General features: G+C 40.4%; 2 protein-coding genes across 19 annotated transcripts in view; one reads left to right on the forward strand and one right to left on the reverse strand.

The window, feature by feature from the left end:
- LOC122984319 (alpha-2-macroglobulin-like protein 1) overlaps positions 1–2213 on the forward strand; it is a 34390-nt gene extending 32177 nt beyond the window's left edge. For all 3 annotated transcript variants that reach the window (XM_044354698.1, XM_044354699.1, XM_044354700.1), the window contains one exon: positions 1426–2213. In XM_044354698.1, coding sequence (XP_044210633.1) covers positions 1426–1448 — 23 coding nt within the window. In that variant the 3' untranslated portion in view covers positions 1449–2213. The remainder of the gene's footprint in view (positions 1–1425) is intronic.
- phldb1b (pleckstrin homology-like domain, family B, member 1b) overlaps positions 1582–24940 on the reverse strand; it is a 106030-nt gene continuing 82671 nt past the window's right edge. For 5 of the 16 annotated variants that reach the window (XM_044354686.1, XM_044354688.1, XM_044354690.1 and 2 more), the window contains 13 exons: positions 24842–24931; positions 23464–23586; positions 21529–21690; positions 20208–20348; positions 19049–19165; positions 18791–18896; positions 17377–17421; positions 13400–13724; positions 11974–12064; positions 11346–11492; positions 10756–10975; positions 7958–8043; positions 1582–5829 (listed from right to left, as the gene is read on the reverse strand). In XM_044354686.1, coding sequence (XP_044210621.1) covers positions 5689–5829; positions 7958–8043; positions 10756–10975; positions 11346–11492; positions 11974–12064; positions 13400–13724; positions 17377–17421; positions 18791–18896; positions 19049–19165; positions 20208–20348; positions 21529–21690; positions 23464–23586; positions 24842–24931 — 1794 coding nt within the window. In that variant the 3' untranslated portion in view covers positions 1582–5688. The remainder of the gene's footprint in view (positions 5830–7957; positions 8044–10755; positions 10976–11345; positions 11493–11973; positions 12065–13399; positions 13725–17376; positions 17422–18790; positions 18897–19048; positions 19166–20207; positions 20349–21528; positions 21691–23463; positions 23587–24841; positions 24932–24940) is intronic. The other 11 variants (XM_044354696.1, XM_044354683.1, XM_044354697.1 and 8 more) reach the window with 8 other exon arrangements.

Below are 24940 nucleotides of genomic sequence, written 5' to 3' on the forward strand. Positions count from 1 at the left end.
CTTAAACTCTGCAATCTTTTTTTTCCTTTATCTGTTGTAATCACCTTATTGTATTTACAGCACATACAGGGTTTCATCACAGCACTACGGGGGATATTTACTAAGGATTTGTGTTCTGTGTTTTAGGCGCTAAACAGCCAAACTGCATTTGTCGTCAGTAAGGGCCACACCCAGGTTTAGTGCTGGTTAAATGGAAGAAAAGCAGCACTGTGTTTGAGCTCATGCAATATGTATTATAAGGAGTTCCTGTTCATAAGCACAACATATGCACCCGATTTATCACTGCAGACTGACCACTGCAGCAGCAAACTGCTTCTGTGAAATGTAACGTCCGGGAGAAACAGGCGTAGAATCTGCAGCTCTGTTTACAGAGAGACAAACACGGTTTAAGATGTGTTGCAAAGTGACGTTAACGGAGCTCAGCAACACCGCACGACAGAAGAGTAACAGTCTGTTATTTTTCATACAACTTTACTTTTCTGTGTCCCTCAGCTCACTCCTGCATATTATTCCTGACTTGTAATGCCTCAGCAGTCCAGCCTGATATGATTGAAGCAGACAGTTACAGTTATTAAATTATATTATGTTTACAAGAGTCTAAAAGTTTGACCAAAAATGTCCTGCGGATTTTTCATAACTCTTTCAATAACTGATCTTTTTGTTTAGCTGACATCAGGATATTTAACTCATATTTCCTCACATACAGAGTTCCTCATGTGGGATGAAAACAGACCAGAAGTGTCCTCTTTTAAACCAATACTCCAAGTTCAACATCAGAAAACACTTTTTTTGTTTTTACTCCATTCCTTCCCAGACATGTGCAACACACATCAGAACAGACATCAGCGCTTTCTTAGCTGCACTTTACGCAAATCAGAAGAACAACAGCTGAGCTCATAGTAAATATATGATGCATCCCTGATGGTAATATGTGACAGGCTTAGTAAATGTTCCCCACTGTGTAGCTCTGAACCAATAACTGTCCTGCATTGAAATATCAACTAAATTATACATTGAAGTAACATCTGTGGTGTAAATGATGCTTTTAAATGATCATACTGTATATGAAGTGGTGATGTTTTAAGGGAAAGAGATTTATATTGTATATCCAATGACTACATTGCTCTAGAAAGATATATGAAATATGATTTTAAAATACTTGAGTCTCTACAGTTCAGAAGTCAAATGATTGGTTTATAAAGCTCTACTTCACAGCTTCATTATGATCCAGTCTAGTCTTGAGAACAGACCTGCAGCTTGTGATGTCACTATATTGATCATCATCTAGTCAGTTTTCCAAAACTCACTAGATCCAATTTATCCCATTTATATAAGAACTGTGTATGTGTGTGTGTGTGTGTGTGTGTGTGTGTGTGTGTGTGTGTGGTTTACAGATAACTAAACAGTGTGTGTGCCCTCTTCCAGGTGACAGCGTCAACGAGCTGTAAAATCCTCTTTGAAATCCTGCAAAGCCCCGAATGACTGGACTTCTTTCAGGTTCACACTTGGAAGAATCGCTGTGTCAAAGAAAGAAACATCCTGATGTTTATTTTTTTTCTTAGACTGTTTCTTAGATTTGTCTTTTTTTTTTTTTTTTTTTTTTTACTCCTTTTAAACTCTTTTTTTTAGTTGTTATAATGTGAGTGAATCCCACTTTTTGTGTAATTTTTAGTTTCTTTTTTTTTTTTGCTTTTGATTGTTTTATTGTTGCTGTTACATGGTAGGCTCGTCCTCGCCCTCCTAAATGAGTGTCAGTAATGAACCAATAATCAGTCATTATTCACTTTTTACTGCTGCCTCTCTCTCAACACTGGAACCTTCATTCTTTTAACCCGCTGAGTTCAAGAAACACAGACGATACTCTGTAACAGTTCTGTTTTTAATAGATTTGACAAAATCCATATTATTCATATTCATGAAGGTGACGCATGAGACATACAGGGTACCAATAACACAGTATGGTCTGAGTATTCATTGTGAGTGAGTGAGTGAGTGTATGTGTGTGTGTGTGTGTGTGTGAAACAGGATCTATTTTCTAGAAAAACAAGTCTCACGAGTGCTAGGTGAATTATTCTGTGTGTGTGTGTGTGTGTGTGTGTTGTGTGTGTGCAGATGTGTGTGTTCTGCTGTACCAGTAAAAAAAAGAAAAGGTAGATTGATACATCACTACCATACCATTTGAAATGTAACTGACAATAAATTTTCTAAAATGACAAAAATAAGTAAAAACTGTACTTCTTTTCATACAATACTGTTTCATTTCAATAGTATTTTTTCATTCAGGCATCCTCTTTACAGTATATTTAGTTTCCTTTCTTTTTCAACATAGATAACAGTAATGTATATACCATCTACTATCAACAGACATGATTTAACAGCCTTGCCAGTGTTGAATAGTTTGGTTTGCACACATTAAATGTGCAGGGAGAGTAAAGGCAAGGAGGACATAATATATTAAGGTCTTTTCACTAGTCTTCTACTACTTCTTCTTTTTTTTTCTCTATTTCTTTTTTTTTTTTTTTTTTTTAGAAGTAAACATGTCACTATCTCAGGCACCACGACCATAAATTATCATCACTTGACCAACACATGAAACTAAACAACAGTTCCACATGCTCCAAATATCACAGCGTAGTTTGTCCTCCGCTCCTGCTGCGGAACAGAAAACAGTCTCTCCGGTTTATCCGTCTACTACAAACTGTCACGTTCACGGCAGATTAATAGATTCACAATGTGATGATCGACATGCCAGGCGAGCCCGAGCACTTTACAGTTTGTTAAAGCTGAAGACGCAACGTTTCTTTATCCATCCTCATGCATTCAGGCCTCAGGTCACAGCGGGGGGGTTCAGAGCAGGAACTGATATCACAGCGTGTTGAGTAAAGGATGATGAAGCCAGTGATGTGACAGTCAATTTAAAAATTCAACTTACAAGGTAAATAACTACAAATTAACACAATAAATGCAGTTCTTGCAAATAAAAAGTTGGCAAAACTAGTTTTGATGGGCTCACCCTCCACTACTGAATGTACAAAACATTAGAGACATTTTTTCTTGAGTTGAAGCTGCTTTTGCATAATTCAAATTTCAGCTGGTTTTGACACAAATAACTTTTTTCCTGCATTTCCTCTTTTCTGATTGGTACAGATTTGAGAGGATTTAGGAAAGACGGGTATAAAAAAAAAAAAAAAAAAATCTAAAAGCAGCAGAATATCTCAACTTTTAAGTTCCTGTTTTGGGTCAAGAACTCTAGATACTACACTTCCCATGATGCAACTCAAAAGTGTCTATCATTAGGCCTCTAGACCTGGTTAACACCCACAACTTTCAAACCGACTGCACCAAGTTGTAACGCAGACATTCTGTTAAATAAATTTGTAGTTTCCAAGCTCAAGCCTGGATAACCCTGATGACATCACCATGACGTCATCAGGGTTATGTTGCCAGACTTGAAAAAGCCATGAAGAAGCCATTTTACAACACAGGCTGACAGAATGACTGACATGTAAAATAAATGCATATACTTAATATTTTGTACATTCAGACTTCAGTAATGACAGTAAACCAGCTGATCCCCAGTGTGCTCTGGGCCTTTAGGCAGACGTCCCCATAGTGAAGATAAAAACATGCAGATCTGTTCACGTACTGCAATACAGCTCAGAAACAAATGAAAATGCATTCATACGATTGTAGCCTTCCAGCGAGGCTGTGCTGGACTCAGACACGCCATCAATAACACATAGTCAAGGCACAGTTCTGAATTGCATTAGTCCGTATTGTTGATCCTGCGTGGTCCTGTGTCAATGTGGTCTCTGTAGCGCCCCCTCATGGTTGCTGCTTTAGGCTGGCAGTGATGATGGCTGCTTCCCCGCTGTGTAGTCACATCATCAAGTTAGCTAAAGGTTACTTGGCAAATAGATGAGCTTCTGTTTATTTGTGTGTACACACAGATGTATGCAGTTTGCACCTTAGTTGGCAACATGATGGCATTATACAAACACAGTGAGATATTCCTTTTCACAAGTACACTGAGGATGTGGTAGCTATGGTTGGACCAATATACGGGTTTGTTGACCTCTGAATGTTGGATATCATCCCGTCACTGACCTCTGACTAGCTGCTTCAAAACACTTTATGTCCTTTGTACATTTATTATTTGGTGAGTGTGGGAAATGTATTTTTTTAGCATCTTACCCCCGACTTGGATGAAAAGATTCATAATAGCTGAATCTCTGTATCTAGTGAGATAAGTTTGGGATGTGTCAGGCTAGCTTAACAGTTAGCACAAAGATTGGAAGCAGATAGAAAATGCCCCATAAAAAAGGATAAATACAGATTTACTATTTGAAGAAGTCACAAGTGAAGTGAATTTCCACACTTATTCATTCCCAATAGTTTGGTCAGAAGATTGATATGACTGTTGCGTCTGTATGCTAAATATGAAGCTAAAGGTTAGTTAGCTTAGCCAAGCATACAGACTAAAAACAGATGGGAAAAGCTAGCCTTGCTCTTTCCAAAAGTAAGCTATATAACAATGGCAGACATTTCCAGTCATTATGCTAAGCTAGGCTAGCTGTAGCATCATATTTAGCGTACAGATGTAAGAGTGGGCTCGATATTTTCATCTAACTCTCAGCAAGAAAGAGAATAAGGATACCTCCCAAAATGTCAAACTATTTTTTTCAAATATACTAATCCTTCAAGTATTTTATTATGAGCATAGTGAAATGATTAAGTCATCTAAATATACCAAATACTGCACAAAACAGTGTTTTATCAGCAGCTTGTGTGACTTTTCAAACCCTGTATTGGTGGAACCATAGTGAGAACTGCTGAGTGAACTCCTGAGCTGTAGTGGGTCTAACAAAACACTTCCAGTTAACTTTGGTAAGCCTACATGTGAAGTAATATGTTCTAGGATGCCGCTGTGGATAATGTTCTGTATATACTGCACTTGATCTAGTGAGCAGCAGTGAGCTGAAGTGACTGTTGTGGACTTGGAGGATGCAGTGCTTTCCTGTTTCATTGTTACAAACAAGTTTACTGAACAGTTGGATTCTCGTCTCCAGTCCCTGTTGACTGTCTGATTTCTATTATTTCTCATAGGTTTATCCATTTGGAACAAGTTTTTTTTTTTTTTCAAATATATTTCTAAAATGATTTGATTGAAGATCTTTTAAACTCTTTCTGTCTAAACTGAGCACAGTCATGATGGAACACTCCAACTAAACATTGGCATTATGTCATTTGGCAATTTTTTTCTATAATGAGTAAAAAAAAAAAAAAAGAAAAAAAAAGAAAGGAAACAAATAATACAAAAGGTTCAACAAACAGTAACTACAAGATCTCCATTTGGCAATATAGAAAGGCTTTTTAAAAGTCTTTGACAGGTATACATTTTGGTTTATATACAGAAGTGTGTATGTGAGTGTGTGTGTGTCCTCCAAGGGCTCCCTTTTTCAATCCAGACAGAATCACGTAGAAAATGTGGAGGTGAAAACATCTACATAGTAAAATTAAAAGTGTGAGATAAAAATGAAAAGTAACAAACAAGGCGCTGCGTCCGCTGTGGACTGGAAACAGGAAGGGCCTGTAGAGTCTGTGATGGGAGAGTCCCTGCCGAAACGATCTGCTCGTCACCTGCGTTCTCAGTACTGTATGTGTGTGTGTGTGTGTGTGTGTCGTCTGTCAGTTCATGAACTGTGTGTATCCCTCCGCTCCCGTGACGATCACATCCATCCAGATCCTCATGGCCTCTGCTGAGGGGGCCACCATGTAGTAGAGCCGGTCGTGGGTCTTTACGCAGAAGGTCAAGGAAGGGTTGGGGCTCTGGAGGACGAGGGAAAAAAAAAAAGAAAAGTAGAATCAGACTTTCTTGTACAAACCTCAGATCTGACAGATGGAGATCGACTTTCCTACCGTTTACTACTCTCATTTGTCAGGTAGGGAGACCAACTATACTACATATTTACTGCAGCGCTGATCAGAACTACATTGGAGTGATCTTAAATTTGTCTGACTCTAATGAGACAGTGCTGAAACCTTTTTTTTTTAAAAAAAAATTCAGCCAATCTTTGAAAAACTCAGGTCTTTTAACAAATTCTCTAGATTGTTTTTCATTTCTAGAACCCTTAAAGCTGCACTAACCAATATTTTCATATTAACGATGGATCAGATGCAACCATGCGTAGTGTGAGAGAGTCCCAAACAGAATGATCACCTGACTCTGCAGTTCCCTTTAGACCTGCAGAGTGTTGGAGCATCTTTCAGATCATTGTTGTGGTTCAGTCTCACAGGGATCCTTTCATTTGTTTTCAACAGCAATAAAAACTCCCCCAAGTGGCCAGAAATAAATAACTTAATGCAGCTTTAAAGACTCTTTCAACCATCTGGATGAGAAATATTCTGTATATTGCACAATAAAAAAGGATTTTTAAACCTGTTAACCAAGTTGCTACTCTGCTGTAAAAAATTAGAGCCAGAAATGATTTTAATTTGTTTAATTTGTACAACGTGAACCAAAAATTTTTAATTCCAATTAAATGTATTATTGTTTGTTTTCAAGGTCAAGAATTAAGTTTTAATCTCTACTACATTGTATTGTATAATATGTCTATATTATCATTCAAATTGTTCATAAGGCCGTATGTCATTTTTGGCTACATGGATTGGAAACTGGTAATCTGGGGAAGAGGTCAAAAATCTTTGTTTCATCCAGATGATTAGATGGTTGGATAATTGTGGATTTATCTTCAGAATAGTGTTGTTAAACCACCTGGATATTTCAAAGATTGATATTCTACTGAAGAGCACTGAGTTGTATTGAATTCAGCACAAAATATCTGGAGCATTGATCCAAAAATACTGTCAGAAACACAGCAGTCCATCCCCGATTTATACAGATTTCATGAAAATATGGGAATAACAAAACTCCTTCAAGAAAAACACATAAAAAAAACAAACTTTTACAGATGTTTTTTTCATGAAATTGTTGATGCTTTTTGAAGAGCAACCAACTAGACTACTTTAAAATCTCTTCCATCCTCACACACACACACACACACACACACACACACACACACACACACACACACGTTCCACTCTTCTGCATCACTTTTCTCTAAACCGTCATCTTTCTTTCTGTTGGAAGTGACTTTAAAGTTTTTCCTCTGTAATGTGACATTGTAAGTGACAAGTAAAATCAAAGTTACAGTTGATCAGAGCCACACAGTTAAGAGTACGGTGCATTGCGACAGGCCATCAAACACACACACACACACACAATGAAGATGAGGAGGCAACAGCTCAGCTTTATGTTGAAGATAAAATGACAAAATGACAAGACATGTAAGGCTCAAGTCAAACAGCAAGCAGCCCTGATCATAAAGAAGAGAGATATGGCCAAAAACTACACCTACGGCTCTATCAGCTCTTTGAAAATGAGTAAAAGGCAAAGTAAAGGCAGATCAAATGAGATTGTATTTCTGTCAAACCTCACAGTGACTGAAAATGGCTTAATAACTCTATATAAATAAGCAGATCCTTGTTTTCTAACCGCTCAGCTGGTTTATACTGGGAACACTGGGATGGACGGAGAGAGCAAGCAGTTACAAACTGACACATTTCAAGGATTTCAGGTCTCTACATACATTTCTTAACCATGCAGGATCAGTCCTTGACCTTCTATTCTCTGATTAGCACAAACGGTTTTGGACACACGGGGTTCAGTGAGGTTAAGACGGGTGAACAGAGAGCGTGGATACATACACTGCTCAAATTCAAGTTGAAAAATCCCTTCTGTGACAGCAGCGGGCCAAAGCAAAAAGCACACAAACAGGGAGAAAAGAAACAAAGAATACAGTATGTGCAGAGATATGTTTTAAATGAAAGAAGAAGATAAACAGAAGTGTGAAATAAATGAGAGAAAATGATTGTTTTGTCAGACACGTAGGTGTACCTTTGTGGCACTGCGGAGGTGATCGTAGTAGACCTCTTCTATCGCCTGGAAGTAGATCACACCCTTCAGCTTGGTCTCGTGTTTGTCTGTGGGAAGGAAAATAACGTGGGTTTGGTCAAAAGACTTCAGTTTATTGACAGCGATATACTTTTCTTGGCGATAAACGGCGAGGAGCATCGCTGTCCTGTCACCTAGGATAATGACGAGGAGAACGCGCGACGCGGTCATTAAAAAGAGAAGGAATCAAACTTTGATCATGACCAATTTATCGTTTGTGATGATGGATGGAAAAAGACAACCACAGCACTTTTTCCTCTGTTTTTAAAACACTGGTGCTCTCATTGCATTTTCAGACTTGACTGCATTCTTACGCTACTCTGGTACATCATTGCAGTTTGTTTCATCAGCCACTGCAGAACTGCAGTAAGGAACCGGTGGGGAACTCGACACCCCTCTCTACCTCCAGGCACAAACACTCCACAAGCCAACTTAAGAGTAGTAGATAGAGACGCAGCGCTTCATTTCGAGGAATAATAGTTTCCTTTTAATATGCTGCTATTATCTGCTAATGACCTCTTTAGCATTCAAATAGCCCTGCATTTGCATCTCATTTGACTGCATCTAAATAACCAAAACTCTGGTTGTGGTGGAGGTTGATTAACAAGAATTAGCGACGCTCATGACTTATGCTCGTCGCCTCGCGTTACTCATTGTTCAAGGTCATGAGACAAGGGCAAGCGATGCATCTCAATCAGCCTCCTCGGAGAGCGCGGCGCATTTTAACTACTGGCAAAGTAATCTCAGTACACCTCCTCACCCTGGCTCACTTTCAACAAGGTACGCTCTAAGCAGCTTTAAGTGGAACCTTCTGAGGACATCAAAGACCTGACGGTGAACAAGTGTCCCAAAGCTCCCAGTGTAAGATCAAATTACACCTCCGTGCGCGTCACATGCTACATGTGGTGCTGCTGAAGGTCTGGAGGACGCATGTTCTCTCTGTCACTCATCCATAGCGGAACATTCTGCCACTTTATATGTTGAATTTTTAAGCTTATTGCAACCACTTTGCAACCATAACCTCTCATATTTCCATACATTTACTATAATGTTATGCTACAAGCTGTAGCTGGATGATACAAAAACAACCTGAGAAAATCCTCTAGCACATAAGAAAGTCCAGACATTGAATTTGCAGTCAAAAATAATGTCAACATGTTTTTAAATGTAACGTTAATAATTTTGTATCACTAGAATGAATGAAAAGGGTCTTTGGGGAAATATTAGACATGCTCCTTTTTGTCTCGGCCAACTGGGGGTTGGTGTCAGGATCTAGCCTGCTAAATGACTTTAGCGGTTCACTTTTCCCCAGTGAATGTTTGTTTGGTGGCTCGTTCAACAAGCTAATGTGCAGGACAAGATGTGTGTTCATGTTTGTAAGTTAGATAAGAAGGAGACTTTAGCAGGAAAGCTAATGTGGGTTGTTGTTCAAAGTCTGTGGTTCTTGTGTTGTGTAGCAGGATGCAATCAGGCTCAGTGTGACCGTCTGCTCTGCCTATGATAGAACAACATGTTATCACTTTATGCTACATTTGATTTACTGTGTGGAAATAAAGACTCTAGGGCTGCAGCGAACAATTATTCTCGATTAATCTGTAAATTATTTCCTTGATTAATCGGTTAGTTGTTTGGTCCATAAAATGTCAGAAAATGGTGAAAAATGTCGATCAAGGTGACGTCCTCAAATGTCTTGTTTTGTCCCGACCAACAGTCAACAACCCAAAGATATTCAGTTTTACTGTCACAGAAGACTAAAAAAAAGGAAAAATTTCACATCTGAGAAGCTGTAATCAGAGAATTTACCCATCAACCAATTAATCAACTGATCAACTAATCGTTGCGGCTCTAGAGGACTCCATCTAGTACGTAGACAGATAACCGAACAGTATTTCACTGAAATAAGGGGAAACCAAAGAATTTAAAATTAATTAAATAAATTAATTAATTAAAGGGTGGACAAAACAACAATCAAATACAGTAACAGCAATAAACACCACTAGCTTGTTTTTTTAAGCAATATTTTCCAGTATTATATTTGATTTATTATACTGTGTGGTGTTGCTGTTATTTTGTCCACTCCCTGTCTCACCAGAGACCAGCAGCTAGGAGCCATCTCCAGGTGTGTGTGTTTTCAAACTCACAGCCCTTCAAATGTAACATTTTAATAGAGAGAGTAAAGCATTATGGGTGATTTATTTGACCGGTGAGAAGAGTCAAAAGTGTCTTTGTACATCTTTATGGACCTGAACACAGACTGAATCATCTGTCAAACAACTCAGTTACAGGCGTCACAGAATTTCACCATGACGATCTCCAAACTAACAGCTGGAGAAATAACTGACGGCTTCAAGAGCCTGATAAAGTGTGTGTCAGACTGTATCTTTCACTTTTTATGAGAGAAAAGGCAGCAGTGTTGATGACTTTCTTCTTCTTCTTGGACGAATACTATTTCTAGGAAACTTTCCCAACATAAATCTGAAAAAAATCTGTTTCTTATCTTCCAGAAGTCTTTTTCCAAAACCAGGTGTTAGGTCGTCTTATGATCAGGGTTGTTTTATTTTCAGGCCAGTATGGTTTTGAGTTTGAGACATGTGCTCGGCCACATGAACAAAAAATGTACGACTGATGAGCGGACAAAATATGACAATTCAAACTAGTCGTAGAGAGACGTACAGAGCAGAGCGTGTAGCACAAATCACTGAAACCACATTAGACTGAGCATCATTACCAACATTTCTTACCAACATAGTAGGAGAAGGTCCTTTTGAGGCGGTCAAAGACGAACCAGCGTTTCTTCCAGGACTTGATCTTGCCTCCCATCTTGACCAGGTAGCCCTTACACATCTTCTCAGTGAGGATGACGTGGTAGCAGGTTTCCACGCTGTGGCCCGACGTCTCCACATGGGTGCGTAGGTCGAACTCCTCCTTTCTAATGGGCAGGTAGCGAGTCATGGGACGGGCCTGGACACAGCAAAAAAAAAAAAAAGAAGAAGAGGGTTATTGTCTGACATAAATAGATGATGGATGGAACAGTTTTTGAACTGATCAAGAACAAATAATGAGATCAGATTCCACACATCACACAGGAGAATCTTTTATTTTTTGCATCTTTGTCTTCCAAGGAGAGATATGGTGTCCTGTAGTGGTTCTGATTCTGATAAAAAAAATACTGAAAATATGGTCATTTTGCTATGAAAATGGTCAAATGTAATGATATTGAATTCTGACACAAAATATCAGCCACCAGAAACTCCCCTCCTCAGAAGCCCATATCAGTGAAGACCTGTCATTTTTCAACCGTGCAGATTCAATTATGTCTCATTTTACTGACCTGAGAGAAGTTCTTGGACCTCATCTTGACCTCCTTCTCCACTAGCTGCTGCCGGTGGAAAGTTTCATCCTGCAGTCTTTTCTCCGCCTCCTCCCTCCTCCTCCTCTCCTCCTCCAGCATCTGACGGCGAGCGAGGCTCTCTCGTTCCTGGAGGAGAGCGTGCTTTCATTAAATATTTTTTTGATCTACAGCATGGAAAGGGTTTGCAGAACACACATGCTCTTCTTCAGCTCAGGCTCGGCTTCACATTCATACATTTATGTACGTTTTTCCAGATGGCAGCAGCCGCCGACAAACTCTGCACTGCTGGCGACTGTGCAGCTCTACCACAGCGGCTCATTCTTTACACATCTGAAGGCACAAACACACACACACACATACACTATAAAATAAGACACTATCAGCCTTTTATTTCAGCCTGAGCTTCTTCATCAGAGCACAAAGAGATGAAGGTATTTGATACAGAAGTCAATAAAAATGAATGAAGAGATGAAGTCGCTGCCTTTTCTTCACATTCACGCTCAGCTATCGACAGCAGCTCTGCGAGGACTCATCGGTCTAGAGGTATGGATTGAGGATAATTGAGTTCTTGCGCTCTATAAACTCCCCTCTGAAGTTGAAGTCTTACCCGAGATTCAATAAGTCTGGCTTTCTCCAGCTGTGCCTCCTTCAGCATTTTCTCCATCTCCTCAATCTTCAGCGCATCCACTCCTCCGACACTGGTGACAAACACGAGCACAGAGAGATGAGACTTTTACAAATCCTGATAAAAAATAAATAAATAAATGTTTTGCAGTATTCAAAGCGATGCTATTTTACACCATATGTGAGTGTGGTCCCTGCTGTACATATGAGGACATTTTCATCATACAAAAACAAAACAATGCAAGGAAACTCTTCAGTGTTTACCCTGTGGATGTGTTCTTGTAAAAAACAGCATAAATAAAAAAAAACTCTCCTTTAAAACAAAAGTAACAACAGCCAAAATAACACTATAAAACATTTTCACGTACACTGACACTGACTGGATTCACATTAGAGTATTAAATTTGAGGCTTTTCATTAATATCCTGCTGTGGATACGCACATCCAGCAGGTAAATGATTGAAGAATGAATCTTAAGTGCTATGAGGATCTGTTGAAATATACACATCTGCTGTCTGTCTCTATCTGCCCACCACGTCCCTCACTCTCACTAGAACTCACGAGCATTTCAATGGCAGGTCGCAGAACTCTGTAAAAGTGCAGTATTTCCTAACAGCTTATATCAGCCTTATGTCACCTTACATAAAAACAACCCCGATGACTTCCACCAGTGAGGTTAATTTGATATACTTATAAATGACATAAACTTAACACATTTGAGAAAAATAAATCAGTATTTGGAGATAAAGAGTCAGATTGGTTCATCCCTATATGGGATGATACAGTCAGTGTCTTGTCTCAATCTTGTCTGCTTTGTGGTTTCCTCTCTCTCTCTCCTGTCCTAGCTGGCAGTCTCCACTGTGCACCTTTAATTACAGAGCAAATCCAATTAAAGTCATCTAAGAACATATCACTGAGAGTTTTTTTTTGGCACTTGAGAGCTGTAAAGGAGTCATGAATGACGGCTGCTGCTGCTAAGATCATGCTGTGGTGAACGCTGTTGTAATACAGCTCACAGCTTGGCCACATTAACAGATGCTCTCCAAATCACCCAGCCTATGGATAAGGACTTTAACTGGTGGGGAGCAGTGTGGGAAGATTAGCCGCCTGTGTGTCCTTTTAAATGCTTTTGTCTGTCTGTTGTGTATTAAATCTGACGCTGTGGCATCTGCTGCGAGGCTTCAAGCTAACATGTTGAATTTTAGCAGGTAAAATGTGTCTTATGATACAATGAATGATGACCAGACATGGGTTTTGGGTGATAAGAACAATGTCAGACTGAGAAGATCCAGTCGCAGTCTCCAAATACTAACATAAATCTGTCAGCTGGAGTCAGTGCACAGCTGTCACCTCTGTATCACTACACTCCTTCCTGTGACTGAGTATATGTGTGAGTGTGTCTGTGGTACCTGGACATGTTATCTGGCGAGCAGGCCGAGTTGTTCCCTGTGGACACGCTGGTGTCCATGCTGTCAGAGCTCTCCAGGCTCAGCGTGTCGTAGGGCTGCTCTCCGGCTGATGGGGGCTGGTGGTGCAGGATGGAGTGGTGTACTAGAGGAGGGGGGCCTATGGAGCTGTGGCTCAGCGCGGGGGAGTAGGAGGGCGACGGGGAAGAGGAGGTGAGGAGGTGGGTCTGCGAGCCGTGGAGCGCCTCCCACTGGCACTGAGCCTCCGCCGCCGCTCTCTGCTTGAGCTCGGCTAGACGACGTCGCTGCTCTTCGATAACCTGATGACCTGGAGAGATGAGGGCGAGTTCTGGTGAGCGGATTTGATCGACCTCCGCCGAAATAAAAAAAGGGACCGAGCGACTAGTTTCTAATTTTATCCATTATATAGCTTTTAACTCTCTCTGATGCACACGTCAGCATGAACCCTTCTACACTGTAAATTCTCGTGAGAAAAGCCCGTTTTACAACAGTACGGCGTCCTGCTGGCTTTTTCTGTGATTACCATTCCTGTTGTGACCAGCATCAGAAGAAACAAGTGTTCAGCCCAGTCTCTCTCCCCGTATGGTCACACCATCTAATCTCATTCACATTCCCTGCCAGCCTGTGTCTCCTCCACTGCCCACAAGCCAAAATGCCAAATATATTCAAGACAGAGCTACTCAGTGTAAGATCTCTGTTAAAGGAGTCATTTGTGATCTCATTTTTTCAAAGAATCTGGACATTGTTATGGTAACAGAATCATGGGTGCAACCTGATGATTTTAATTCTCTAATTGAAGCCTCTCTTCTTGTTTGTTTGTTTCTTTTCCAACCTAACCTTTAGGTAAGGAGGTGAGGGGTAGCTGTTTTCTTCAGAAATAATTTAAATCTTTCTCGTATTGACTTACAACTGTTTTTGTCCTTTGAGGCACTTTTATTTAAGGGGAATACCCAGTGTCTACAGACCCCCCAAATCTTCTTTTGGCTTTATAAATGAATTCTTAGAACTATCAATAATCCTAGCCAGATATGACAGGTTTTCAATTCTAGGTGATTTAATATTCATGTCTGCTGCACCTCTAACAGTCTAAGTGCTGCATTTTTATCCCTGATTGATTCTTTTAATGTATCTCTCTCCCTGACTGGGCCCACTCATCGTCAGGGCCATACTCTTGATCTCGTTTTATCTTACGGTCTTACATTATCTGACTTGACACGTTCTGATCCTTGTATTTCTGATCACTATTGTGTAAGTTTCAATTTGGTTTTACCTCCTTGTTTTAGCTGCTCACGTACACAGTGAGAGTCTAGATTTTTTTTTTTTTAATTCTACCTCTGCCACTATTTTTAGTAAAGCCTTTAACACTATCCCTCATGAGATAGAGCCCTTGTTATCAGTGGATGAGCATCTAACTAATTCTGTCTCTTTCTTTACTGTCCTACAAACTTTGTTTAAGGATCAAAACGTACATTTTCTTCAGGAGATGTATGCTATTATTTTTCTTAATTGTAACATGCTTCAGTGATTTTATATAATTTTTATTATTAAAATTTATAACAGCAGTTGATGGGAGGAATTTTTGAACTGCTTTGGAACCTTTGTCACTTTGAGACTCAACTGTTCGCATATTCCTTATCCTACAGACCCCATTCAAACTTGGTAACCAAATTCAGCAGAGTTGTACAGATGGGGAAGCATCCTCTTGTCCTGTTTAAAGCCATGGGTGGGCATCAGTGGCACGCTCCCCGAATGGTTTAAGTCATATCTTACAGACAGGACTTTCTGTGTTGGTATTGCTGAGGCTAGGTCTTACACAACTAGGCTGCATAGTGGAGTTCCTCAAGGTTCGGTACTGGGGCCCATTCTGTTCACCATTTACATGTTGCCTTTCAGATATTTTTACAAAGATGATAACCAGGTTTACCTCCGCTGTGACCCCAATAACTTCAATGGCATTTTTTTGCTTATAAAATGTCTCAAGGACATTCATAAATGGATGGTTCAAAATTTCCTTCAACTTAACTCAAAAAAGACTGAGATACTTCTTGTTGGCACATACTAGCACAAACATACTAGGTTCATACTTTTCATCTCCGCAGTGTAGAAACCTTGGTGTTTTATTTGACAGTAACCTCACTTTGAACATCAAATATGTCATACAGTCATGTTTTTTCCACTTAGGAAAATCTCTAAAATTAAGCAATTTCTGTCTACCAAAATCCCTCAAACAGTTATTCATGCTTTTATTTCATCACAAGTAAATTAAGATTATTGCAACTCCCTTTTCTCCGTCCGCAGCAAAAAGTCCCTCTTTTTACTACAATGAATCCAAAATGCAGCTGCCAGGATTTTAACAGGTACCAGGAAATGAGAGCACATTAAACCTATCATTTCTTCTTTGCACTGGCTGCCCGTTAGATTTAGAGTTGATTTTAAAATTTTACTTATCACCTTTAAAGCCTGGAACGTTTAACCCGAAGCTATATTTCTGACCTTTTAATTCCCCATGTGCCGCCACGGGCCCTGAGGTCCATCAGGGCTTTGGAGCAACCTTCCAGAGAGGATTAGGAGGGCAAAGTCTATCTATATTTAAATCTCTTCTTAAAAAAACACTTTTATAGTCTAGCCTTCCTGTGATCCTTCTATCTTACCTTTCCCACACCATTTTTTAAAAATTGTTTTTAATTTTTTTATCATTATGTTGTACTACTGTATTTTATGTCTTATTTCTTTATTTCATCAACTGTTTTCTTGGTGGTCCTATTGTTCTTATTGTTTTTACAATGAACACTTTCATGGTTCCTGTTGTTAGCTGTTTTTACTCTGTAAAGCACCTTTTAAACCTTGTTTGGGAAAGTTTCTATACATATAAAGTTTATTCATATTATTATTATGATCGCCAGATGAAGATCAAACTTGCAAGCAACACAATCAATAAATCAACAGAGGTCCATTTGATTCCTACAGAGCTGGGAGATCACCAGATGTAAACCAACATGCTAGCTGTTGATCATCCCCAGCATCCAAAATATCTAGAGCTACTAAATGTACAACCATCACCAGCCCAGAAACTACAGACCATAAACCATGCATCACACATACAAGTATGTGTTCTCTCCAAGTACCACAAGCCAGAGCGTGATTACAAAAAGTCCCATCACCACAAAGTTGGAGCAAAAGCTAAAACATCTATCTAACTTTCCACATTTCAAATCCATGCTGCTGTGAACCCAATAATGGGCAGATACATCTGGAAAGAGGCGCCCAGGTCGATAACTCAAAGGAGGAGCACACTCAACCCTGAACATGCAAGATTTATTCTCCACCAGCAGCAACGTTCATAGAAGATTGATGGAAGAAGAAAGAGTGTTCAATGTTACAGACAAAAGAAAAGATGAAAAGAAATCTTTGGAGGGGAGAGGAGTTAATGACACATCAGAGATGGAAGAGACAGCGAGAAGAGGGTTAGGTGAAGAGTCTGAAATTAACACCTGCCAAGTGTCAAGTTGTGGTAAATGTTACCTTTGATGGATAAATCAATAGAAGTAAGCTGCCAGACTGGCTTAAGTTTTGGATAAGACTTGATTTTTTTTTTTTTTTTTGGTACATACCATCTTTGTTTGGTCTTTGCTTATGTTGAAGCCTTCAGACAGGCTCCTGACTGTTCGTGCTGGTATCTAAATATCTGCTTCTCTTTTGTCTGGATTGTTGATTATCCACGTTAGCTTTAACCTAACTGATCTCAATGAGGAATTAACCATTTTTTTAGTGATTCAAGCAATAAAACAGGTCGGGTGACATTTTGACCGATAAGTCTCGGCATGTCTTTGGTTGACCTTTGGCAGGAGAGATCAACGGCTCATTTCAGACACTGTGTAGAAAGACAGCAGATGAAAGAAACGGATGAATCCCACTGAACAAAAATATCAGAAACCATCAACTCCTGCTGAGCGGTCTACCTGCTGATCCTTCCTCTATGGTGGCCTGTCTGGAGGTCTGGGGCTCTGTGGTGTGGCAGCCGGGAAAAGACAAGTCCACAGACAGAGACACACAGACAGATGTGAGAAAACTCAACTGCACACGCTGACAAATGTGACCAATCAGGGTTTCCTACCCAGCACCTGTGGGTGTCAGCCAGCAGAGCTAAAAACACCAACACACAGACCACTTTCCTCTGATCCATTTAGTCAAACTGCACCGAAGCAGGTGGAACATTGTTATTTTTCTAAAACACACTGAAGACACACATACAGCTCTGTGAAGAAGAGCGCAATAACACTTCACAATAACCAACACTAACTAATTCATTCATAATTACTGAACATATATTCATGTTGATTATATTGTCTTTTCCTCTGTTATCTTGTAACTTTTAGAAGAAAGAAGAAGAAAAAGGTGCATGTACTTGATCAGCCTTTCAGAAAGCAGAGCACCACCTCACCCTCATAGAAATATGATGATTATCACATGCAAACATGTTGCTGCATGACTCCGATGGTCTTTACGTCAAATTTACAAACTACAGGATGGAACATAATTGTATTATTATGGTGGTATTATATTTTTTTTAACATGAATAATAATAATTTGTAAATGAGTATCATGACATGACTTTACTTAAGGGAACACAAGAAAGGTAAATAATGGTGATCTCTCGTGTGAGGTGAGGATTGAGTAATGATGAACAGCTTGTGTTATTTGCATTCAGTTCATTAGGTAGGCCTGTAGGGCTTCTGGTAAGTTTAAACATGTCTGTCTGTTCTCTCCTGATCTGCCAACTGGCATCTGCTAGATGTGTTTTTCTACCGTTTTATGCTCCACTTCTTTCAATAACAACAGTATTATAACAAGGCCGTGGTTAAATAATGTTAATACAAGTTTAACTCATGTTCCTGTTTCGCTATCTTGCAAATGTGACGTAAAGATCACTGGGTCCTTTAACTTTTGAATAAATAGTTGTTTCTATGAGAATAAGTGTTGTTCTGCTTTCAGAGAGGCGGATCATGCAGGAATCCTTTTCATTTGCTTGTGTTCCCATTTTTCTTTGTCTTCTTTTTTTATGTAAAACACTTTGAGCTGCATTTAATACATGATAAATAAAAATAATAATTTAGAAACATTCAACCTAGAAAATGAGAATTTTTTTCATTGCTTTCATCTACATATAACTATGGTCGAATGCATAAATGACATTTTTAATGGCATTAATGATTTACAGTGAATTATTCTCCATTAATGAGTATCTAATGCAGGACATCCATGTCGTGTTCAGTTTGTCGTTACTGCATCATTAAACAATAATTGAACAGTGTGTTTAGAAGTGTTGGATATTGTAAAGTGCAGCTCCAGGCGGAGCAGCGTGCAGAATGTTACCTTTCTGCTGCAGAGCGAGCTGTCTCTTGGTCTCGATGTCCTGCAGGGTGGCAGCCAGGTTCCTGGGCAGACTGCCAGTGCTGTTGGCTGCCAGCAGAGGGCTCTGCTGGGTCACAGGGAGCAGATAAAATATCTGAATTAAATGCCAAAAGCAGGTTTAGACGGAGTTCAAATATTTCTCTGGCGTCAAGGGAGGAGTGTGATTGATAGTATTGATGAACACAATACATCCAATATGGAAATGAACAACTAGTCTACCTTGGAGCTTGAGTTGCGTCCTAGTGTTGCTGCTCCGTGCTGCAGAGGGGATCCAGAGCCTGATCTCGCTTGATAAGGAGAATGTCCCGGATCACTGTCCAGCTTGGAGCGGAACACCTGAGTAAGGAGCAAACATACAGGATGAAGAGCTTAAGCTCAGGAGGTGCTGATGAAACCCATGTGATGACAGATGTAGTGTTTTAGAACGATGTTATGAGTACAACAACTCCACCGTGGATGAGTTGCAAGCACCTGCTGGAGAACGATGCTTATGAGCATGATTAGCATGATGCTGTGAGTGCTACAGATCGCTGATGTTGTTAAAATAAAATGCTGGAATTATTAATTTCAATATCAAAGACTGACTGAAAAAATATCAAAGAGCCTGCAGACAATACACAAGTTAGACTGTAGTTTAACACACACACACACGCACACGCACACGCACACGCGCGCGCACACACACACACACACACACACACACACACACACACACACACACACACACACACACACACACACACACACACACACACACACACACACACCTGGAACAGGTCTTTCCATTGAACAGCTCTTTGATCAGGCTTACTTAAGTTAATGCTGCATTCATGTACTATGGGAGTATCTTTATGGTTCAAAGTTCTGTCTTCACACATTCAAACTTATTTCATGTGGTGATTTGACATTTTTAGTGGACTCAACCTGCTGCAGGCAGTTATTCCAAACACACATAAACTGAGTTTATGTTTTACACCAAAGCAAACACTTACATTTCAGTAAAAAAAACCCTCCAGCATGCAGCTGTGACCTGCTGTATCCTTTCATGAGCTGTGTTCATAAAATGATATATTAATCCAGTTTGGTTTTATCTGTCAGACTGAAATGATCAGTAATAGTTGCTGTTTACATGTACTGACAGAGTTGTTCACCATCTGAAAGCTGAGGTGAGCTGTATTATCTATAAATGCAGCATTATTGAACACCTGACATGTAAAGGCTTTGTCTTTATTCCTTTCACACACACACACACACAGATCCAGCTCCTTCTCCGCATGTGAGTCAAAAGCAGCAGGTTGAAGCTTTGCAAAGGCATCACAGCACACAGAAACAGCAAAAAGGATGGGTGGGAAAAAACAGGAGAAAGAAGGCCCTCTACCTGCAGCGCAAGCCTGCGGCCTGACAGTGCCTTGGCTGGCAGAGGGGGAGGACAGAGCTGGCTGGAGCCAGCCATCAGCTCCTGGTACCACTGCTCTAAATCTAGCTTGGGGAGGTGAGGCCTGCTGCCCTCAGGCTGGTACTGGAGACCACAAAGAGAAGCAGCAGAGGAACAGATAGAAGAGGATAGAGAGGGAAGAAAAGAAGGAAAATGAAGAAGAGAAGACAATGAGGAGATTAGAAAGCATTCAAAGACAGTAGGAGGTGGGTAGAAACATTTGTTTTATACTTTGAAAATTGTTCTTAAATATCTTCAACACGTTGTTGCAGCGGCATTATGCTTTATACCCTCTGGCTGCTATATCCCTGTTTTACATTTCTGTATTTTAATTCTATGTTTCCGCTGCAATGACCCAGTTTCCCACAAGAACATTAAAGTTTTCGTCTTGTTTCATGTCTTACTTAAATGAATCTGTCCTTGGACACTTATACACATCTCTGCAGTTTGAGTTACAGCTAATCACTTTTTACACTGACTGACTTACTCCACATAAAAGGTTATTCCTGACAAATCCTTGAATAGAACGACAGACATCTGAAGGAATGAAACATGGTTGATTGTTTTTTTTCCTCTCGGTCAGCAGCTCCTGCTGTCTGTTTTGTCTCTATTATTCTCAAAACTCATTAAAATCAGCTGACTGCTGCTTACATAATACAGTCGCTCCTAACGTGACTATCATGCAGCTAATCACCATGTTCAATACAACTTTATTGCACAGACTTTAATGCTCTCCTGGTGGCTATTCAAGTTTCATTTTGGAAGGACAGGCTCATTTTAATACAATGACTGGCAACTAATGCTGTAATGTGTTGTGGAAAGTGATGGATTACATTAGTTAAAGCAGCTGTATGTGTCTGGCAGACGCTTTTAGCAGATCTTTGAAAACAATGGGAGTCTGTGACTTCAGGCAAACCTGCAGTACAACAGATAGTAAGAGCTGCCGACTCTGAAAAATAACATCACAGGGTTTAGAGTCTCCATGGCTTCAATAGTGACAGGAAAAAAGTATTATCCTATGTAGACCTGTAACACTTACAACAATGTAGACTGACTGTAACATCTTTTGTCTGAAGAAGGCAGAAACTGAAGCGAGAGCAGGTCAAATAAAGATTGGAGATAAAGAAAGAGTTCTATAATTCCAGGTCAAAGTGCGGTGACATGACAGCATATCGTCCCAGACGCAGAGTAAGACTGGGGGAGGGGAGTGCACCCACAGAGATTATATGTGGCGAGGAGAGGAAGGATGAAGGACAGCACACACCTCCACAGAGAGAGACAGGGAGGAGCCGTGAGGAGAGGGGAGGCAGGAGAAGGCGGGGTCTACTGCTCCAGACTGCAGGGGCTGGCGAAGCGGGGAGGTAGGGGACGACTCCACCTTTGGCATCCCATACATCTGATTTAACTGGCCCACTGTCACATACTCCTTCCAAAAAGGCAACACACACACACACACAAACACACACACACACAAAGAGACCAGGAGGAGAGGAGAGGAGAGGAGAGGAGAGGAGGAGGAGAGGAGGAGGAGAGGAGGAGAAACAGGAGTGAAGACAGACAGGTCAGCGAGACAGGCAGCAGGAGGGAAACATATCAAATACACTTCTGCATCAAGTCATGAAGGAGCGCAGGGAGGAGAGGACACACTGACACACAGCTTATAGCAGCACAAAACACACCATCAACAACAGGGTTAGAGAGATATATAGTGTACAGCCAACACCGGCCTACTATCACACTACTTATAGTATATATAACACATCAATACTGTTCTTTAAATGGGACGCTTTGATTAGTTTCACTTGTCTTATATTGATTGTTATCCTGGGTTTTTGCCCGTGTTATAAGGGCTGGGTATCACTGGGAACCAATTGAAAACCTCATTTAAATCATAGCAATGGTAATTTCAGACTGTATTGTATATTTGTTTGTTTATTTGTTTATTTATAGGGGGACGGTGCAAAAAGTTGCAATGAATACAGGAGAGAGAATGCATCACAACATTTAGTCCTGACAATCTTAAACCAGCAATACGATCAGACACTGTCAATCATCATTCATGAATATGTATCTGAGTAGGTTTGAACTCTCCATATGTGATACAGTATTCTGGGTTGCTGCTCTCACAGAAAAGGCTGATTGTCCATTGTCCTTGTTTTGCTGGAGGTGCTGTCCATGACTTTGACTAAGTGGCTTAAAGGAGGAGGTGCCACTCCATGCAGGGTCATGAGACACAACAACTCCATGTACTGTTTCAAACTTCCCACGCTGAATAAATGATATGACAGCCGTGGTAATAATTGAGTTTGTTATCAAGTTCTTAATGTGTTTGTTTGGTTCCAGTTTAGGACCGAGTTGTGAGGCGAAAGCTACGCTGTGAGAGAATCGTTGCATGCGTGTACAATTTTGTAACATCTAACAGATAAAGTCTGTTCATTCTGATGTTAGACAAGGAAAACATCAGCATTTTAAACTTCCTTTAAAGTCAAATCTGAATCTAAAACAAAAACTTTTTTTTGTTTTTCTCCATGTAGCAGTGCATCAGATGGACAGTCTATATAAAATAGTTGTTGTAATCTCTTGTATATTATACAGTATAAGTTCTTTAACGGCTGTCCTGTGTTTAGAATTAAAATGAAATATTGATGCAGAAAACAGTTAAGAAAAATCAGAAAAAGGGGATTTAGTAGAAAAATGTGTTTATATACCTCAGTGTGAGGAATCAATAAAAACATAATATACCAATATGAAAACTCAGGTCTCATTCTGACACAGTATCAAAAAAATCTAAATGATGCCCAGCCCAACATGTTATACAATTATTTACTTTTCATAACACTGATTTTGGCTTATTGAGGTTACTCATTGCAGTTACTGACAGAGAAGACCAGCTTCTGCTTTTCCTCAGTCTAACTCTACATTTATTAGTCCAACACTAATTAAACCCCCTGAACTGCTGATAAGATCCAGTCAAACATCCTCAGTCTAACAGCTACAGAGGCTCGGTGAGTACAAGCTGCTTACACCAAACAGCCAAGCCAGCAGAACAGTCAGTTTGATTAACAGCAAACCAGCAGAGGGAGCAACATGACATGAAAATGGAAGAATGGAGAAAGAAGAGCAGAAAAGTAAGTCGAGACAGAAACAGAGCACAGCAAGTCAGGAGACAGACAGAAAGACAGACAGGAAGTGATGGTACCTCGCTGGCGCCAGCTAATGCAGCATCTATGGCAAACGAGTGGCCATGCCAGGTGGGCTTGTTGCTTTCATGGTAGCCGCTGCTGCCGTACATCTTATAGACATCCGACAGCTTCATATACTCCTGAGCGCCGGCCAACAGCAGCAACGGTCAGACAAGATGAGAAGCCATGAAGACACACTGCACTGCACCACTTGTGTACAGTACATTAACACACACACACACACACACACAAGCACAGAGCCTTGCACTTTTTCTTATTTCTGAGATTGTTTTTTTTTTTTTTTTTTTTCTGCAAGCAAAGCAATAGGCCCATATTTGACCTGGTTGTTCACATGTTGTAATTTAAGGTGCATGGTGCATGTGACAGACAGACAGGAACACACCGAGCAACACATCTGGCTGACACACAATCAGGAGATCACACACGGGTGCTTTGTTGGTTTTTTTTCGCATGGCTCAACCAGTGATGTAGTGGTTAAATTAAAGATGTTGAAAATGTGATCATCATAAGGAAATATAACTGATTCATGCTTTTTTCCTCTTTCCCCTGCTCATACAAAGTGACCAAAGTGAGATTTGATGTGGGTTCATTTTGGGTGGATCCACTACATCCGTGAGCTCTGAACAGACAAAACCCAGCGTGAACTGACAGCTACTGTGCTGGCGCCTCTTTTAACATAGTTGTCGTTAACTATGTTCTATCTGAAAGAGCCGCCTGGGCAAGCACAGTTACAGACGACAGGTACAGTTACAGCCACGGTGTGACCAGGACATTAACAGTGTGATGGGTGATCAGCAGAAAGAAGCAGCGGGCTTCATGCAGCGATGGTTAGTCCGGTTACCTCTGTAGGGCTGCTGGGGTACAACTGACAGTGAGGGGAGGGATGTAAGTAGGAGGGAGAAGCTCGGCAGAGGGAATACTGGGAGGAGTGGAGATCCTCCAACAACAGGTCAGCCTCGCTGATATGGAGCGCTTCCTGTTTTAACAGTTCAGGGAATAAGTGCTTTTCATACAGGTGCTCGTTAAAGAGTTTGTATGTCTAAGAAGAGCTGTTTTGTAATTTTCCCTCCAGTTGTTACAGCTTCAGCTAGGGCTGTCAAAAGACAATACGTCAATATATCTGAGTTAAAAACATTAGTCCAGTTATATAGTGTGTAATAAAAGATGAGTTAGCTCTACACAGTATTGATTAAGTGATGAAGAGTTAGAACATAAAAGCTTTACACTTCCAACAATCCACAGCAAATTAAAGAGGTGGTGAGGAGTCAGTCATGAGATATCAAAGCTGCCTTCTGTTTACAGGCCAGGAGCACTGCAGTGTTTGTGTGCATGTGTTTTCACTGGATAACAAAAGAGGTTCAGTAGTTCTCTCACCTCTCTCATTGCTGTGGAGGACTTCGGGAAGCTCTTCCCTCCGGTCAAGCTGTGGTATCTCTTCTCCAGGGCCGACAGCCTCTCCTTCTCCTGGAACAT

The sequence above is a fragment of the Thunnus albacares genome, chromosome 6 (genome assembly GCF_914725855.1).
Source record: "Thunnus albacares chromosome 6, fThuAlb1.1, whole genome shotgun sequence".
Taxonomy (NCBI): domain Eukaryota; kingdom Metazoa; phylum Chordata; class Actinopteri; order Scombriformes; family Scombridae; genus Thunnus; species Thunnus albacares.